Source organism: Pelecanus crispus, chromosome 3 (genome assembly GCF_030463565.1).
Source record: "Pelecanus crispus isolate bPelCri1 chromosome 3, bPelCri1.pri, whole genome shotgun sequence".
Classification (NCBI taxonomy): Eukaryota; Metazoa; Chordata; class Aves; order Pelecaniformes; family Pelecanidae; genus Pelecanus; species Pelecanus crispus.
In genome coordinates, this window is record NC_134645.1 from 48,127,423 (window position 1) to 48,146,510 (window position 19,088).

General features: G+C 37.1%; 1 protein-coding gene across 2 annotated transcripts in view; it reads right to left on the reverse strand.

Moving 5' to 3' along the window:
- Positions 1–19,088, reverse strand: part of BIRC6 (baculoviral IAP repeat containing 6) — a 188,520-nt gene that overhangs the window by 90,061 nt on the left and 79,371 nt on the right. For both annotated transcript variants that reach the window (XM_075708606.1, XM_075708607.1), the window contains 10 exons: positions 18,610–18,726; positions 17,485–17,639; positions 16,164–16,290; positions 15,184–15,294; positions 8,623–8,756; positions 7,470–7,597; positions 5,031–5,593; positions 1,853–2,028; positions 1,183–1,279; positions 799–993 (listed from right to left, as the gene is read on the reverse strand). In XM_075708606.1, the coding sequence (XP_075564721.1) occupies positions 799–993; positions 1,183–1,279; positions 1,853–2,028; positions 5,031–5,593; positions 7,470–7,597; positions 8,623–8,756; positions 15,184–15,294; positions 16,164–16,290; positions 17,485–17,639; positions 18,610–18,726 (1,803 nt within the window). The remainder of the gene's footprint in view (positions 1–798; positions 994–1,182; positions 1,280–1,852; positions 2,029–5,030; positions 5,594–7,469; positions 7,598–8,622; positions 8,757–15,183; positions 15,295–16,163; positions 16,291–17,484; positions 17,640–18,609; positions 18,727–19,088) is intronic.

The following is a 19,088-nucleotide window of genomic DNA, read 5'->3' on the forward strand; positions in this document are numbered from 1 at the left end:
TTTTTGACGCTCTTAAATTTGAATGACAGGACTGAATGGATTTCTCTCATCTGACAATTTTTCCAGAAATTTTAAAAACAATCCTTTCTTTCTCCCCTGTTGACAGTGAGACACACTGTATGAACACATTCATAGGCTACGCTAGGCTAGTGGGCAGCAACAGAAAACATTAAGATACTACTAGTGAAAAGGAGCCTTTGTAAGATATTAGAGTACACCTACATCTTAAAACACGTGCATTTTAGTTAAGTGGCAGCCATTGTATTGATACCAAAACTGCAATTCTAACGAATGTTCATGCAGGTAACATCGGAGCAATTAGGTGCGGGTGTGAGAGCAGTATTGGCAATATCAGCCTGATGCTCTAGCTTCTGCTGCTCTGTTTGACCTAGCTCAGGCTCATTCTGTGTCATCCAACCTTGCTATGCTTCTCTAACAGCTCCATCAAATCTGATGTGCCTTAACTGAAGTCAGTGAGTCTTAGTGTATCCATGGCAGATGGTGGGTTGGAACTGGCTATCCCCTGACCTAGGGGAGAAGGATGGGTGATGCATGACTACATCAGATACAGATCACTCCCTTTCCTTCTTTCCCCTATCCATGCAAGGTCTTATTACCTGTGGAGGAGGGCTAACCTCCTCCCCCAACATCATCTTGAAACACCAGCAACCCCTCTGTTTAGAAGATAAAATAATATTGCAACATATGACACTATCACAATATTTTTTGTTAAGAATTTCATAAAGATTCAAATGCGGACCAGTGGATATTAACTTAAGAGAAAGAATTATTACTTACCCAAAGGTGCAAAATTGTGAATTCCTTCTGCATTATCAGGCTCAGAAGCTAGTACTCTAGCTTTCAAACTGCTGTCTGTTGCTTTGGTGGGACCAGAATCAAGAAATTTCATAATAGTCGAAACCATACTTCTTGCTGTGTTAACAATAGCTCTTGTGCTCGTAACCATGTTGTTACAAATAAGCTGAACACCACCTGTGTATAATGCAGGCAGGGGGGGAAAAAACCCAACACTGTTCAGAAGTATGCAATAGATTCTAAGCAAGCCAAGGCCTATTTAGTAAATTTGCTTCTCCAGACACATATCTGTATTCCTTCTTTAAGTGCCAAAAAAATCTACAATAAACCTTTTACTTGATGCAGCTAAAGAAAAAACATTCTTACCCATATCATGGAAAGCCTTCAGTGCCTCACTTGTATCCAACACTCGTAAAATGAACCAGAGCAGTGGCTCAGATAACTGACAAGTGGCGAGAGAACCCTAGAAGAAAGTTAAGAAATACAGCTTCATGCAAAATTAGTATGACAGAAATATGCATTAGTATCCCTTTTAGTAGGCAAAAATCCCAGAGAGGAAATGCCACCATAGTTGACCTCTATACCACAAAATAGCAATATAATGCTCCATATGGTTCACTCCTACATAGCAGAAGCCATTGTGGTAAGGAGAAGTCATTGTGCTAAGGAGAAGATCAAACTACCAGGGGTAAGCAGCTGAAGGGAAATAAGAATATTGAGCATTTAAAATATCCGCTAAGATGAACACAACAAATGTGTTTCCCGCCTGAACACAATAAACATTCAATCCATCTTCAAGCCTTTAGCCAGGAACACTTACAGGAATGTCAAAATGTCCTTACAGAAACGCTCTCTCTCCCTCTACTGTGGGTAACGGAGGGAGGCTTCCTAGCTTCAGCACCAAAGGGAAGTGAGGTTGGAACCATGTTACCGTTTCTTTTACATAGCACTAGTTCAGTTTTCTGAGCTTATTATAGGTTACAGCATCAACTAACCTATAATTCCCTTGAAGCACAGCAGACCTAAGTGAACTTACCTGTCTTCCCATGTACCCACAGGCCATGTAGGTAAGAATTGGCTGAAGCATCACTTGCACTGTTGTTGCTTTTTTACTAAGCGTTGTCAGGATAGTGAACAGCCCATCTCCAACTGATATGGCATCTAAGCCACCATGAAAGTTTTCATGTTTAGTGAGATGTAAGCCACTTGCACCTTAGTGAAAACAGAAACAGTTCAAAGGTCAGAAGCTGAGACCTAACAAACCATTACAGCACATAAGATTACTCAAGGATACTTAAATTTCTTTTCAGTTAAATGTTCACAGGGATTTTACAAACTACAAATGGGCCAGTTTTCAGGATCATATAAATTACTATTAGCGTTCCTACATACATGGTACCTTTTTTACAGTATAAATAGAAGATCTGACCCAGTAAGTCAGGGAATTTAAATCCAATTTTAGATAAGACCACACAAGTGACTGTAATTAGTGAAGGAAACAGAATAAGAACTACGAGGATTGGAATCACTCCTAGCAAGAAGCAACTAACTAGTATTTAAGATTTTTTTCAGATAATAATAGAAGCGTGCTTGTGCAACCAAAAAAAACCCCAAACTATTTAACATATATATATTTCTATCAGAAATACCTCTCATGGAATTCTCCTTCTCAGTGTTACAGCTCAGGATGTATTAATGAGGATTTACTGAATATCAATATTCAGCAATATTGATTACACATTGCTGAATTTGAAGATGGAAAGCAAAATAGTCTTCCCCAGGAAGAGACTGCCCCTGTAAATACAACTGCCTTACAAAGCATACGACTTCAATCTGGAAGAGCTTTTAGAAGTGGGTTTAGGTTTGAGTGGGGGGAATGGATGGAATAATCCTGTTCCATTTAGAGAAACTGGAGTTATACTAACAAATAATAATAAAAAATAACGTATTCAAGTGATCTTTGGAACATGCCTTAGAGAAACATTCCGGCAAGAGAACTGACAGCTGTAGTACTTTAATCACCTTCAAGCTATCAAGAAAGAAAATATTGATAAGCACTGGATGCATGGAGACAGACAGAAAAAAAAAAGTCTAAGACTCAGTCTCTGCATGGTCTACAAAAGTTAAATGGAATGAATGACGGAGCTGATGCCAGCTAAGGTGAGTTTGCTGTGAAGACTTTGAGGCAAGGAGAAGGTAGGGTAGGATGGGAATACTGTTACTTGTATGATTTTCATAGTCTGTCAATGACAAAGCACAAAAACCTAATGAAATAAGTAGACGAAACAGTCATAAAAGAAAATCCAACAGATGTTTCAGCTTCGTGTGACAAGTGAATTACTCAAGGCCATCCTCGTTCCTGACCAGCTGGCTTGCCAGGTGCAGTAAATTAACATTATTAGCATAAATTTTGACACCAGAGCCACTACTTATCAGTACACATCTGCAGACATCTTCTTGTTTATCCTTCCAGGGTAGCTAGCATGCTGCACTAGCTATTACATGTTTACTACTATATGCCAATAACTGATTTTTGGATCATATATAACCTTGGCTGCAGTCTTGGAGAAATGTTTTGTTCATAGAAATTGTCTGGAGAGAGCTTAATACAGTTCTTCATGAAGGGACTAAAACCACAAATAGCTGTGTTATATCTTCCCAAAATACACATACAAATTAGTTTCAATAACCTATATTAAAAGACCTTGAGAGGAACAATCCACTGAAGGAATCAGCTGGCCCAGTATCCTGAATTCAATGAAAAACATTTTGAAACGCCACTGTCTTTCCAAATTGCCTTTTTAAAAATGCAAAACAACTGCTGGACAGAAATTTGTGGTTTAGAAAGACATCAAAGTTGAGGAGAAGAATTTTTGAATTCCGCCCCAAAGAAACACATACTGAGCATTAACCATCATTCCCAGAACAAACTACTTTCAGCGTTCATAGTGTATTTGCAATATGACACTAACTACCCAGAGTAAAGGAGGAGATGTTCTGGAATTAATTTCGGGAAGGTTCCAACAGCGCAATCCAGGCTTGTCAAATCCTGCCTGCTGTTTAATTCGACTACTGGAGGTTACTACTTTTTCCTCGATTGCTTTTATGCCAAAACGAACCACTGCTCTAACATTCACATGCTCTCATCCAAAAAGTATACTGTTTTCTGATAATAGCACTGGTTAACAGTTTCACATCTGCTTCACATCTAGCACAGAAAAGGCCAGAGGTACTTTCTTCAAAACAAGAGAATCACTATAAAGAGAACAAAATTTTACAACTATTACGCCTGAAATGGAGTTGAAGCTCTTTGCCTATCCTGCAAAAAGTTTTTCCAGTTTTGTGCATGCAGTAACATTCATGGTATTTCAGTCAGTGGTTTAATTTGTGCAAACTCCATGCTATCATCACAACTCGCAAGTCACAAAGATAATCTCTCTGAGAAAATGCATCTTAGGTACATGTCTGACAAACAGCAGCTTTGCTGTTTGAAGTATCATCAGCTTCCTCACTTGTTCATAGCAGGAAGATCCCACCCACCAGATTTCTGGTAAAACAGAGGAATAGAAAAGTTTATGTATTCTGTGCAAGGGCCACAATTGTAATTTGTCTTTTTCAGAAATGTTTAAAAAAAAAGGAAAATAATGCAATATATAGAGAACAATTGAGGTAACATGTCTATAGTACAAACTGAAGACTAATCCTAATCCATGCATAAAGGCATGTGACAGGCACAGATTGAAATATAGGAAATTCCATTTAAACATAAGAAAGAGGCTTTTTGACTTTTAGAATGACTGAACTTTGCAACAGGTTGCCCAGAGCAGCTGTGGAGCTTCCACCCTTGGGGAATTAAAAACCCAACTGGACAAGGTACTGAGCAACCTGCTCTCTGAGGCAGGCTCTGAGTTCACCCTGCTTTGTGCAGGGAGGTTGGACTAGACAATCTCCAGAGGCCCCTTTCAACACTGACCATTTTAAGATTCAGCAAATTCAAATGCCAAATGCATTCCTGTTTGGTTTGAATTAGTTTCCCAGCTCATGGTAGGTTTTTTCCCACATACCTGTCCCCCCTTTCACTTCTTATCAGTCTCTTTTTTCCTGTCATTTCTGTGACACATTCTTTCATGTATACACCCGATTTAGGAATCTGTAGAAGTTTTAAGTGTTTTGCCACCCCAAAAGATCTTCCGTTTTACTTACAAAATACCTACCAATAATCATTGCCATAGCGCTGCTGTTACACTGGCCAAGTGCAGACAAAATCTGGCTCATAATTTGTTGGTTGGCTAACACCAAGTCTGCCACATATGCAGCTGATCCTGGAATATTAGGGTTGCTTCCATTGCCATCTTTGCCTCCTGAAACCTTTTCTTCATCAGACACACTGTCTGTAGTACTGCTTGCTACTGGAACACGGGCACTATATTCTCGGTTACTGGAAAGCGGCAGTTGAACTAAAATGTTGACCAGCTTTAACAAATCAAACATAAGTTGATCCCTTGTCATTTCTCCACAAACTGCTTTGGCATCACCTGGACGGATAATATTGGCAAAAAGCCCTCCAAAACACGCTCGAGCACCCACAGAGCTGTCTGAGCCGCTGCGAGACATCACTTTGTCCGAACATGTAATGTAATGATGCACAAGGAAGGTTATAGACTCAATTACTGCAGAAATAGTGCTAACTGATACAACTTCAAAATTCTGTTCCAGGGTAAATTCCAAGAGTTTCACTTGTGCGTCCAATGGTCCCTGGCCTGTCTGGAAAGCACCCCTGAAAGAAGAAAAGAAAAGGAGAAAAAAAAAAAAAAAAAAAAAGCTATTTCATTGTTCAACATTAACAACTTAAACAGGTTTGGTTGTTTGGGGTTTTTTTGCTTGATTTTAAAGAATCAAAAAGCACACTAGACTTTCACTAAATAAAATTTCAGAAATGCATGTTGAAGCACAATCTGATCTTTCACATGGGTCAAGCATTTGTAACTTTTTAATATACTGGTCATTATGCAGCCTGTAGAACCTGCTCATGCTATCATTTTCCTGACACCACTAAGGATTAACCTTTCCTTTGAAAAAGTCTAGGATCCTTTTTTTTTTTTTTTTAATCATTCAGTTGATTTTGTAGGTATAGCCTTGTAATACAGTCCTGTTTAGTTGTGGGTAAAGTTTTGTATGTTTGCAGGGAAACTTCATGGGACGAAGTCATCTAATACTTTAATATCATTAGGATTATTTGTTTTCCAACAGGAAATTATGATGGGTTTTTTCATCTGACAGTTTTTCTTCTCCTCCCTTTTTCCCCATGAGGTAGAAAGAAGAATGGTCAGGGTTTACCTATCTAAATAGTAACTATACGTAAGACCATGAGAAGGTAGTCAAACTATCGCCGGCTGGTGCTTGTAGGCTGATTGCTTGAAGGATCTCTTTTAGGTATAAGGTTATTTTCCCAATTGCTTTTACACGTATACTGGTAGACTACAAAATGAACCTTTTGAATATATTTAAAATAAAACTGGTGCTAAGTCTTGAAGTGTGAGTTAGTTACTGATTTTTGATGTATTTCTCTGTATCTTCTGACATTGATTGATCTTCCTACAACTTTTAAATATAGAACAAAACAGTTTATAGAAATAGCCTTGAAGAAAATATTTGGCCTTTAATTAGTTCTAACAGTAAAATACTGCTTTTCTTCACAGTCAATCATATGCTTTGATCAGACATGGTATACTTCAGTAATTACTTGAGGTTTTAGAAATAACCTTCTAAACCCTTTTCTGGTGCTTTGCTTCCAATTTGTGGCATTTCAGTCCCACCTTCTATTTGCTCAAAAAAAATACCTAACACATTTCAAAAATCTATCCTTTCAGTAGTGTCATCAACTTATTTTGAATAAATTGTGGCATGCAGACACACATTCCAAGATTCACTGTGAATTAATGATTTTATAGTATTATGACATTTCTTATATAACTGATTGATCATCAGTGTAACCTGGTAAACACTACCCACCCAATTTAAGTTACTAAGGTAAAATCTCTTAGAGAAGGCCAAAACTGTTTTCTGTGTGATTAAAGAATAGATAACACCAAAGTGCCACCTACTGGGAAGCCAGAAACTGAGGAAGCTCATCCCTAATTATATGAAACGTTTGTCTGGGGATGAGAACATCAATATCAGCAATAAATGATAATTCCTAATGCAGTTCAGACCAAGCAATTGCTACATTTCCAGTGTACTTCTGTATATACAACAGTCTTGTGCCCACTGACCTAGCCTTGAAGAAGCAGAGCTGTAAAAGACAAGCCATGAGCTCTTATCTCCCCCCTGGCCAGTGGCACTTCTTCTCTACGCTAGTGGGGAGACAAGACATCAGTGGGCCCCAGAAGGAGTGCAGGGCAGTCCAGACAACTGTTTCGTGTTTCTATTCACTGCCCCTCACACAGACACCTGTGTGTGGATTCCAGTCACACTTTTCCACATGCCAGAAGCAGCCCAGATCCTGCTGGTAGTGCTGCAGCAAGAGCAAAGATCTTGTCCATTTATAACCTGACAGTATGACAAGGCGGGACATACACGTCAGTTGTGATTCATACACAGATTTTAAAGACAAAGAGGGTACGAAAGGAAAAAAATAACTGGTTAAGATTTACCTTTCTGTTGAAAGTATATGTATTAATTTCAATAAAAATTCACTGAACATCTGAGGACAAGTTGAAGAAAGGTGCACTTGTAATCGAGTAAGAAATTCTTGCATAGCTTGCGTTGCTGTTGGCCCAACCTAGAGGGAAAGGCATTTTAATAAGTATCATATAAAACTGAAATGTCTTCAAGAACATTAGGTTAGATATAAAAAAAAAATTTTCTAAGAACAGAAAAGCATTATGTAGCTTAACTTGCTTTCTGAAAAATTTTACAGGGTTTTCACAAGAGAACTATTCCGTATCAATTTATATTATGTGTTTTTATATTACTAACCATGAGTAAAAAGCAAATAATTCAGTTCTTTGCCTAAGACTCATTTTGCAGCTTGAGCCTTTATCTTTTCAGCAATGCAAACTACGTTTCACACAGAATACATTTCTACGCTAATCTGAATGCTTTTTCACAAACTACACATTTACCTACAAGTGCTTTAAAATTAATGGCACTGCACAATGTTTAAGTTCTGGGAAAGACCGTGTATTTTCTGGAAGATTTTCTGGAAAATAATGGAAATACCAGGTGTTTTGTGTCTCCTGAACTAAGTGTTTCTGAGACTCCTGTCAAATATTACATACAATTAAGTTAACATGGGCTTTTTTTGTCATTATTTACATATGTTTCAAAGACTGCAAAAAGCAAAAAAAAACATTATTTGAAATTAGGAGAAACAGTAAACACCACATAAATTCAGAAAACAGGAAGAACATAAAAGCATAATTTTAAATTCTGGAATTATTAGATATTTAAACTTAATCTTCATTGGCATTTTTATCCCAACCCAACAAGATTTCAGGAAACTAACTGAACTCTGTTACTTTTTTCATGCATGCAACTAAGAAATCCTAACATGGAACATATTCACTGACATATCACATGGCATTCTCTCCCTGTGGCAAGTCTCCACATAGTTGTAAAAACATACAGTCGCTACTCAGAGTGTTATCACCAACATGAACTTCCCTGTGGTTGTTCATCAGAACCAACTAAGACTATAACCAAAATAAGAAACAAGTGAAGGATATAATACATTATTCCTAACACATACACGTCAAGCGTATTGAAATCCTGTTACGAAGACCTTTTCTCTTAATTGCTAGTTACCTGTGGACTGTGTTGATTTGTTCCATGCGGATTAGTGCCCGAAAGAAATTTCACTAACACATGAATGAGGTTTGGATCTGACACCAACAATTGGGCAGTACTTTCCTGAGCTCCAATGGCACTGCTTGGACCAGCTTAAAAATAAAAGCATGAAAATTAAATCTGTAATCTTAAGCATTAAGTGTAAATCAAACATTTATACCGCATATCCCTTATTTTAAGATGTGTAAATATTCTCAGCAAAATCAGCTACCAAAAGCTGCTTACTCAGGACTACAATTTTTGAGTGTAGAGTTTTCCATTAAGTACAGATATAAACCCTCAAAACTGTTCCATCAGTGTTCCAAGCTTACTAAGGCAATATTCCTGAAATAAAAGTAGAGCTTCATTTTATGGAACCAATATATACAGACAGTTTTATTTGTTTCTCTCTGCTAGTCCAACACTTTAATAAGGCTTAAGTGCATTTGTTAGTTTGTCAGACAGAGACCACATGTTCTATTATCCTGTAAACAATCAAGATATTTTTGTCCCTGGCACACTCAGAGACTTACCATCATCGACTAAAACTGTAGGGAGCTTAACAGTTAAGAACTTTGAGGACCAGAAGTAGAATTAAAATACACCCTTCAATGATCAAACGAATGAGCTTTATTAAACCTGAAGTCTTACTCATTCAGTAGTGGTATACCGAAATCAATTCAAAACACAACTTCAAAAAAGCATAGCTACCTACTGAATAAAAATATGTATTCTTATAATATTATACCTATCTAAATGAAGTTACAGGTTATTACATGCTGAAGATGTGATCTCTTTCAGACTACCTCATCACATATAAAAGATTAAATCAAGAGGAAATGATGCTCTGGTACAAGAGTTTGGCTAGCATCCCTTTGCATCCCAACATAAGATTCTTAATTAGGGAGGCTGTTAAAAGGCCAAATCCTGAACTACTTACTGGTCATTCTGTTTATCAGAGTCTTCATCATTCACAATAATTTCCTTAAACTAAGAAAAGTTAAACTAGAGATCCCAACCAGGAGGGAAGTATCTCTGTCAAAACCAGAATTAAACCCTGACTGCTTCCATCTCAGTTGAAAAGCCTTCAGAGCAATGAAATAAAAATAGCATTGGAAAGACACTTGCTGTGAGAAAAAAAAAAATCCTTACGGGAAGAAGGAAGGAGAAGATAATTCACAGTAAGTTTTCCCTGTATCAAGTGCCACTTTATTCTCAAACTATAAACATATTTCTTGCTTTAGATGAATGCAGAAAACTAACACTGGAAGTATTTCTTGTACAGCTATACAAACCATTTTGCACTGATTTATCAACATTAGTAGTGGAACAAGTCTGTATGGCTACAACTGATGGAATGGCAATAGCTGGAGTTGAATGAAAGCAAGAAAGCATCCCACAGCATTACAGTTCCATTGTACTGTAGACAATAAGCCTGGTCTAGCTACACTTGATAGTGCAAAAGATGAAAAGGCTAGGTCTTGTCTGGGTAGGGGACAAGTTTGTAAAAAGCACGCAATTTCACAGGTTCTCTGAAAGAAAAACTGAACATTTCAGAACAACAGAGAAGCCTTCCATTGCAGGATATGCCTTGGAAACAGCAGTCTGGGTGAACTGATCAAGTTTCTTTTCCCCTGTTGAATCTACACCCCTGAACATTTACTTCAGTAAAACATACAATACACTGGTTTTCCCTCTAAGAAAACTAGGTATGCAGGTTGTTGGTGGGGTTTTTTTTTGGTTGGTTGTTTTTGGGGGGTGTTTCTGAGTATATCATGATACCAGTTAAAAATGGAAATGACACTCAGGTTACTAAGAACACTAACTTCCTAAGCTCTTAGCTCTTGCATGTACACTTAGACCTGTTGTATTACTGTCTTTGGGGTTTTTTTTTTTTAAATATATTTACATTCAACTGCATCTGACATAACTAATCAAAATGAGAAGTTAATCTGAATTTGGTTATTGTTTTTCATAGTTTTCTGTAACTTTTCATTGTTTCAATGTAACTGCATTTTTCAAACTTTGTGTGTAACTTAAGTTTTGAGCTAGATGTCACTTGAGTTTGTCCAAAAGTAGCGAGTATCCAAATTAAAATAAGTGTACAAAGCACCCAAAATGTATATATTTTTATTTGAAAAAGGGACATACCCTTGTGCTTTCCTGCATTCCTGAATGGTACCTTCATAGACAGAAGGTATTTCATTTTCTTCAGAGACCCTGAATCACCTATGAAGTCTATAATGATCGGTGTGACAAGCAACACTGTTATTCAATGTTGTTCTTTTTTAAAAAACAAAACAAAACAAACTCTCCATTGAAACTACAGCTTCTAGAATATGTATGCTTGCATTTTTCTGAACAGGGCATAACTGGGATGTAGCTTCAAGTCATTTAATTTGTTCACTTGGTGTTTCTCTCAAGGTAACATTATTTTAAAAACTCCAGCTTTTTCCTGCTGTGTTCACCTTCACTTGTTAGGTCTGTATTGTAACGACTTTATTAAATCTGGCTATTCCTGAAAACTTTACATCTTAATAAAAGCAGATGTTACATTAGAACTTCCCCACAATTGACAGTCACAGCCCATCTCCTCTTGACAAGCAGAAGCCAAGTCCACAAGCTAACCCTCAACTCCTTTCCTTCTAGGATTAGAAGGCTCCATAGTTTTTCTACCGTTTCATGATATGGTTGATGCCATAACTGAATAAAACCATCTTCATTACTTCCTAAGTTATTTTATTTTTATATTTTATATTTAACAGCTGAAAATATCACTACAATATAAAATCCCACTTTTTTTCTACATTATATTTGTAGTCTGACATGTTTTGTTTGACATTCTAACTTAGATTTCAGGATGCATCTACATTATCTGCTCTGTCAGGTGGTGTTCATGCTCAAAACACTGCTCTCAGTATTTCCGGTGACAACAATAACAGATAAGCAAAAGGGCATGGGAGGAGAGCACAAATAGTTCTTGCTAAAGGAACAGATGAGTAAATGCATTACGAGAATGATTTGACAGATGACAGCTGTAGCTCTGAGAAATTTTTCTTAGCCAGGTGTCGCTGTAGATTTCCTTCTACCCACCTTCCTTTACATAGCATTAAATGGTTCTAGATGTCATCCATCAAATACTGATTTTAAACACCATCCTTGCAAAATTTGTCCCTAGATCTTGTAACCAATTCAGGTCATTGTTCTGAAATGGCCAGGGGTATTGGGTGTATCCCTGAAAAGTATCTCGGACCCCTCAGATAAGAGTTTCTGAAGCACAGAAGTTACACAGCTTGAGCTCTCATTCTGAAGACATTTATCAGCACATAATGGCATAATGAAATAAGATTTTTCTGACCATGAACTGACTTGCCCTAGACAGTGGTTGCTCATAAAATCCCAACATAGGACAGTTCCCAGAAAGAATCTACCCTACACTCAGGTGGCGGAAAAAAAAACCAACTAAAAAGCCTTGATTACTACTGGAGAAATCTGGGGTTTTAGAAAAAAAACTAAGAAACAGCTTTGAAAATAACATCAGGATGAGATCTCTAGAACCACCTCACTTGTCATGACAAGATCTTCCAATTCACTGATCTCTTGAAGAAATGGTGACCAAAACTGTAATCTTCAGAGTACAATAGTTCAGAAGCGGGTTCAAAGAGGCTACCCATAAAATGCAAATAAGGCAAGACCCTTATCTAGAATGGATGGAAGAATATGAAAAAGCACTGCCCTTTTTTTTCCCCCTTCCCCCTCTTTTTTTTTTTTCTCCTTTATTCTTTTTAAATGAAAGACTGGGGAAAACAGAATGCCTGAATGTGAACATATGTAACAAATGGCAATAATGAATTTCAACTAAATAAAGCAAACTTAAGAAGGAGGTTCTCCGAGAATGCTTTGAGATCCAATGGTTTAGAAAAATAGCTACAGTGGGATTTTCTCAGTGCTAAAATGCCCACCTGCAAAAAGAGTTCAGTGAATCACCTACAGGCGGCTACACCTCTAAGTTGTTTTTCAGTTTCCAAAACAGCAAATATGATTATCTGATGAGGATTATGTCAACAAGAGGTGCCTTCTTGCTTATTTAAAAGGCTTATTGCATCTGAAGAGGTTTATTATACCTGAAATCATCTGAATAAAGTATTTTTGGTGGTGGTGTTTTTTCATCAGTGAAGATATTCTGCAAATTAACACATCTGGGGGCTTGTCATGTTTTGGGTATTAGAAGGGGAAAGAACCTAATGGTATAACCACTCACATCTAGCAAGGCTAACCTAAATTATTCCAAATGAACTGTAATTGACATCTTAGTGGTTTTAAAAAAACCCAACAAAACCCAAAAAACAAAACAAACAAACAAAAAACCAAAAACCCAAACTAACCATAACCTGTCAATACAGTGAAGATAGGTCAACAATTTGTACTTCATAGCTTAAAATGTTACAGAATTAAAGAGGATACAAGAGAAACTTGACTCCAAAGAAAGCTGACATGTCACTTAAATTTCACCAGTCTCAGGAACAACTTGCCTTCACATTGTTCACTCTCTACTGGCTGTATATATTAAAAAAAAAAAAAAAAAAAAAAAAAAAACCACCCACAAAATACTATCTGTTCTGGAAAGCATGATCTTAAAAATTACAACTTGATGAGAACTCCTGTGAGACACTGTCTGTAATGGCTTGAGGGACTATTAGTCCCAGTTCTGAACTAAACACATGTAAACCAGAATTACTGATTGGAGAAGTGGTCTGATGATCCCACCTTCAATTGTCAAGAATTGAACAGAGATTATTTCACTTCTTAAATGTGACAACTTGGTGCCATTGAGACAGATGTTTATATTGAATTATTAGTTGCTGAGGAATCCTAGCACAGAAGTTATCTGATGGGCACTTAAACTTATTTAGCTCCTGGTTCTATCAGTGAGTATGGGAAAAGGAATAGGTATCTGTGTTAATCCACACACATGTGTAAAAGGAGACACACCTTCAACCCTTTTCTTTACCTTCCAGCAAGCTTGCATCTCCAACCCTTTCCAACTCAACCCCAACCTTGGGCTCACAATCCTACATACACAAAAATCCACAACCACATTCATATGCTGAAATGCGCCTGCGATGATTCATATTGGTTGCTTCCGAGCAGCTTTTCATTCACATCTTCACTTACCGATCTCAGGCAGTTGCCTAAGAAACTCCTGCAAACACACACCTGCCCGTCTGTCAGTGTCAGAGCACAAACACTGGGCCTCATACCACTTGGAAGAGATTCACATATGGTCTCAGTGGTACACACACAGTAATTTTTGGAAATTGCTGGTCTACAGTTACAAATTGGAGTGCTGAAAATACACATGGGTGTTAACTGCAGGCACTGTTATCCTACAAATCAGGCCATGTTCTATTCACAAATACCAAGAATAAGATGGAGGTCTCAGTTTGAGAATATCAATTCTCTTCCATCAATTTATTCACAGCTTTATTGCTTCACCTAACAGCAAAAATTTCAGCAGATTTTTGTGAGACTGATCTCTAAATAACATCACAGAAAAGGGACAGAAAGTGAAAATCTGAAGGAAAAAGTGCATCCCAAATACAATGATTTGAAATGGCACACATGAAAAGAAGATTCATAAGCATCTCTGAGGAAGAATAGCTGCGTCATCACAGCATGGCAAATTGCCTCATAGAAGTGTGATCTTCAGGTGGCTCTGGGTTTCTTTCTTCTGTAAACACTGTCTTTAGTCATATGTTTGGAGTGAAAACAGAATTTAAAAGAGCTCTCACTTGGTCTAACCTATAGGTTTTAAAACATTCCAGTCTCCAAGTTCTCTACCATTTGATATCTTCTTAGCTTTGAGGACAAGGCCACAAAAGCATTCCTCACAACAGCTGCCCTATGATAGTGAGCCATTTAGAAGCTTAATTTCTTCATTTAAAAACTACATTCTTTAATTTCTACCAGTCTTGTGGCAAAATCTCATTCACAAAGGGAGATTATTTCTAGTGTGTTATGGAGCAATATACAGAATGTGAGATAAACTGGTGTGCATAAGGAAATGAAATGAAAGGGCTGGATTTCTTTTTTAACAGATTCAGCTTCTAGGGGCTTATTTTCAGATAGCTTAACATAAGCAATGACTAGTGCCTGCATACTTATAAAAACATTCCTACTGCATCAGAGAAACATGAATCTCTCTCATAGCGCCTTAATCCTTCCTCTCTGCTACCTCTTCCCATAGTACAAAGCTAATTCCCAAGGATCATTAGCTAGTCCTAAGATTCATTTTCAGAAGACATTGACAACCTCTTTATAAGGACGTTTTCTTTTACCACTAGGGTTTCAGTTTCCATGGTACATACAATTCAAGGAGCCCACTCTTGAAAAGCCTGAAGTTACGGAGAACCAAAAAAAGTGCTTATATGACACAGGGAAAGTTCTGGTAATCTTTCGGATGGGAATCAACGCTTATCTGTATGTCACTAAAACAGTCAACATTAAAAAATAAAAAACCCAAACCCACCCACAACTTACCATTAAGCTGCATATTTGTCATGAGAGTTAGGCTATGAAGCACAAGGCACCATGTCCGGAGTAAGGTATTAGGATACCATGCCAGAACTGACAGGAAGCTGGTTACTGAAGCTGTCAAGAAAAACATGTTTTCCCAAGCTTTAATCTTCAGGGTATTACTATAAATGTCTTATTTTTACTGTAAGGTGTTATATTTATTATTGTTATTAATATTATTGTTAATATTATTGTTTGTTGTATTTATTTTGTTTTGACAACTATTGTTCCAGGAAGTTAGGAAAAGAAGCCTCACCAACGCTTCACGGCAATTTGCCCACAGAACTTTCCACAATGCCCACTCTGATATCTCAGAGAAAACAATGCAAAGAAACTTCTGTTTTCACAATGCTCTCATGGAAGTCAGCATAACATGTTCATTATAGCAGGCATTAATGTTCTGGACTATCACCACAAGACATCACAGATTTTTTTAAACTATATAAATTACTTTATAGAAAAAAAAAATACGACATGCCTTTGTACTAGATTAGCAGACTGATGCCAAAAAGCAATAGGGCTTTCCCCCACACCAAATCCTTTGATAATAAAGATATCAGAGGATGGTATACAAGGAGAAGAAATTTGTCAGAGAAGTACATACAGGTGCATAGTCCACGTTAGACTAAGAATTGTCTTTTAAAAAGTCCTCTTGCGATTACTGAAGAATTAAGAATCACAAATTTTACAATTTAATTTCTGAGGAGATTACGCAAATTCAGGGAATCATCTCTCAATTACATACCAACTACACATTTTTCATGTTAAGAAGATAATGAGCCCATGAGCTCTTTAATAAGAACGCTGAAATTATCCCAGCATTGATCTTATCAAGAATACTTATTTTAATACTTTTTGCTTATTAGAAAAAAATCAAGTACTTAAAAAAATAATCTTATCTTACACTTCCTGAAAATTAATTTCCCATATCTAATGTATTTTACCTTGGTTCAAGGAAATGACAGGTATTCGGTTAGCGTTATAAAGGAAAATATCAGCGCCACTATCCTTACTTCCGGAAGAGCTGGAATTTAGGCTTAATGTGAGCCACAACTGCAAAAGGGATTCAAGCTGAAAAAAGGGGAAAAAAAAAAACCCCACTATCAGACCAAATTCAAGTGTTCTTCCAGAACTCCAGAGCATAAAAGGTTACCTGTTTTGATTTTAAAAGCCTTATCTACATTCTCAGGTGCTTCTGTTTCACTGATCACACACACTCACTCACTCTCTCGCACTTGGAAGATTCTGATAAACATAACATTCAAAGCAAATTCAGCATAACTAGCAAATGCTTCTGCTACGTTTTTGTAATTGATTTCTTCTAAATACAGTTAAGTCTCTCTTAAGAAGTTACTTCAAATTTATGATTAAAAAAAACCAGCTTTACACACTGCTCAGAAATGCCTGTACCACAACCTTACATCTGTAAGGCTGGTTTGCATGTAAGCTTTAGGAATGTCTCAATATAGTCAAGTGATGTTAACCAGACAACCAAAATTATTCAAAAGGCCAATTTAATTACTGGGAAACCTCCTTTACTACCAGAGACACTGATGCTCACTCTGAATAACTGCCTTGAGGAAAATAACTATTTAGATATTTTGGGGAAGCGTCAAGGTCCTTTACCCCACAAACTGCATTTTGGATGAGATATTTAAAGAATGATTGAGGGATGGAGTCAGCCACCCAATTACAATATGAACAGGTACGCAGGCACCTAACCACACATATATAGCACACATGGCATTCCTTTGGACATATGAGGAAAAGCGTTGCTAAACCAACGACTTTTTAAAAAGCATATTTCTAATTTTAACATTTAGGATCACTGGTTAATTCAGGTTGGAAGGGACCTCTGGAGGTTATCCAGTCCAATCTTCTGCTCAAAGAAGGTCTAAGACATTCAGACTGGGTTGCTCAGGGCTTTATCCAGCTGGGTTTTGAAAACATCCACAGATGGAGACTGCACACTTAGTGACACTTCTCACTAATAAGCTAACAAATATCTTTCAGTGAGCCTAATAACCTGTTTTTCAATATGACAATGTATACCCACTATACTACTGTAACAAGAAATGTCCTATTTGATAAAAGCTTTCAGTAGCTTGTCTATGATGTTACTGGCACTGTTGTCCATGACAACTTCATAATCAATAAAGCACATAACAGGTTACTTGCATCCTAAGTAGTAAGAAATACAGGAAAACAACTTTCAAATTTAGAGAGAAATACTATCAAAACATTTCAAAATTCATAATTCTATACCTGAACATGGTGGACCTGTAGCATGGAAAAGAGTTTGTTGAAGCATGTGCTCAGCATAGGTATAGACGACAACTGTACAATCAACTGGGCATTTTGGTTAGCAGCATGTAATCCTCTCAGCAATGAATCATCTGTTCCACTAGGAGACTGGGTTACTAAAAAACAACAACAAAAAGTACCAGCCCCCCTGAATTATTTTGTAAAAGCTGCTAAAAGTAGTATCATATTTACTTCCTTGCATTTTATACTTAAGGGAAAGAAACATTTCATAATTTACAAGAACATCTTCAACACAGCATTCAGCTGAGTGGGACTATTGACTGCCATACTGTGAAAGGCATACTTGAATGTTGGACACCTCTATCTTCACAAAAAACTGTTTGGAAAGTGAGCTCACAGAAATACATTTTCACAGTTCTTGCCAAGCACATATTACAGGCGTGTCCTGGTAAGACAACAACTGGAGCGTCTCTTTCATGCATTATGGTAAAACTACTGTAGTCAATAATAAATTTCCAGAAAATAAAGTCTGAGGATGTCACTAAACCTACTCCATCATCAGATATTCAACTAATGACTGCATGTGTATTAAGGTACCCAGAAAGCTACAAAGAAGCACACCTTAACAAGATGGGCAGTGCAACTCACTGAAAATATGTTCAAAAGTAAAGCGGTATCATGAGTGTTTTTACATCATAAAGCTTTCTGAACAGGCGAGCTCAAAATTGTATCCAAATATTTTCGCTTTCATCACTGAATACGTGAAACTGTCAGGTGCAAAGCAGCTTTCAAACAGCTGAATTGTCACGAAGCTTCACAAAAATAGGAAACTTAACGTTCACTTTCACCTAGATCGGAAAATGAAAACAATTCCTCCATTGTACTATTATGCACTGTAAAAGGAATCCTGCACATTTGACCAGTTTCACAAAATGTCTTAAATATATGTGGACACGTAATTCAAAAATCTGAACAAAGAAATATCTCTAAGGCTCAGCCTAACAAGAAAATTCAAGCGAAATATAACTTTTTCTAAGCTGCTAAGTGACTCCAGAAAAAATTAGTACAAATTTCAAAGCATCATGGTCATTATGTGAAGAGAATGATTTGACAACATGTAGTTACATGTAGGAGATGTGTTTGTTAATGCTTGTAGAATGGAATCAGCCTCCAGGGTGGACATCATTTTCAGCATCAGCTCAGCCTGCTGTTCAAGTCCAACTTCTAGGCGTGCATCTAAAGCTGCGCAAGGCAACAAACAGGGTAAAACTGAATTATATCAAAGACATATGTAATTAGTTACTCTAACTCCTGCTGCAAGCAATATAGATATACAGTCCACATTAAACTGAAAAAAATCTCAGTGTCACTAACAGGAAGATTCACTTTTATATATGACGGAAGCAGAATGTAGAAACGTATACTCTGAACCAAACTTAAGATTCTTATAGACATGAGACACATAACTAAAAAGATACTAAGTTTCTGTGGAACACACACGTATTTCTTGTCAAAGTCACTTTAATATCACACATGACTAAATCTGCATACATTTAAGCCTGGTTTTCCTACAGTAATAGCTCTCAAACAAGAACAAAAAAGCT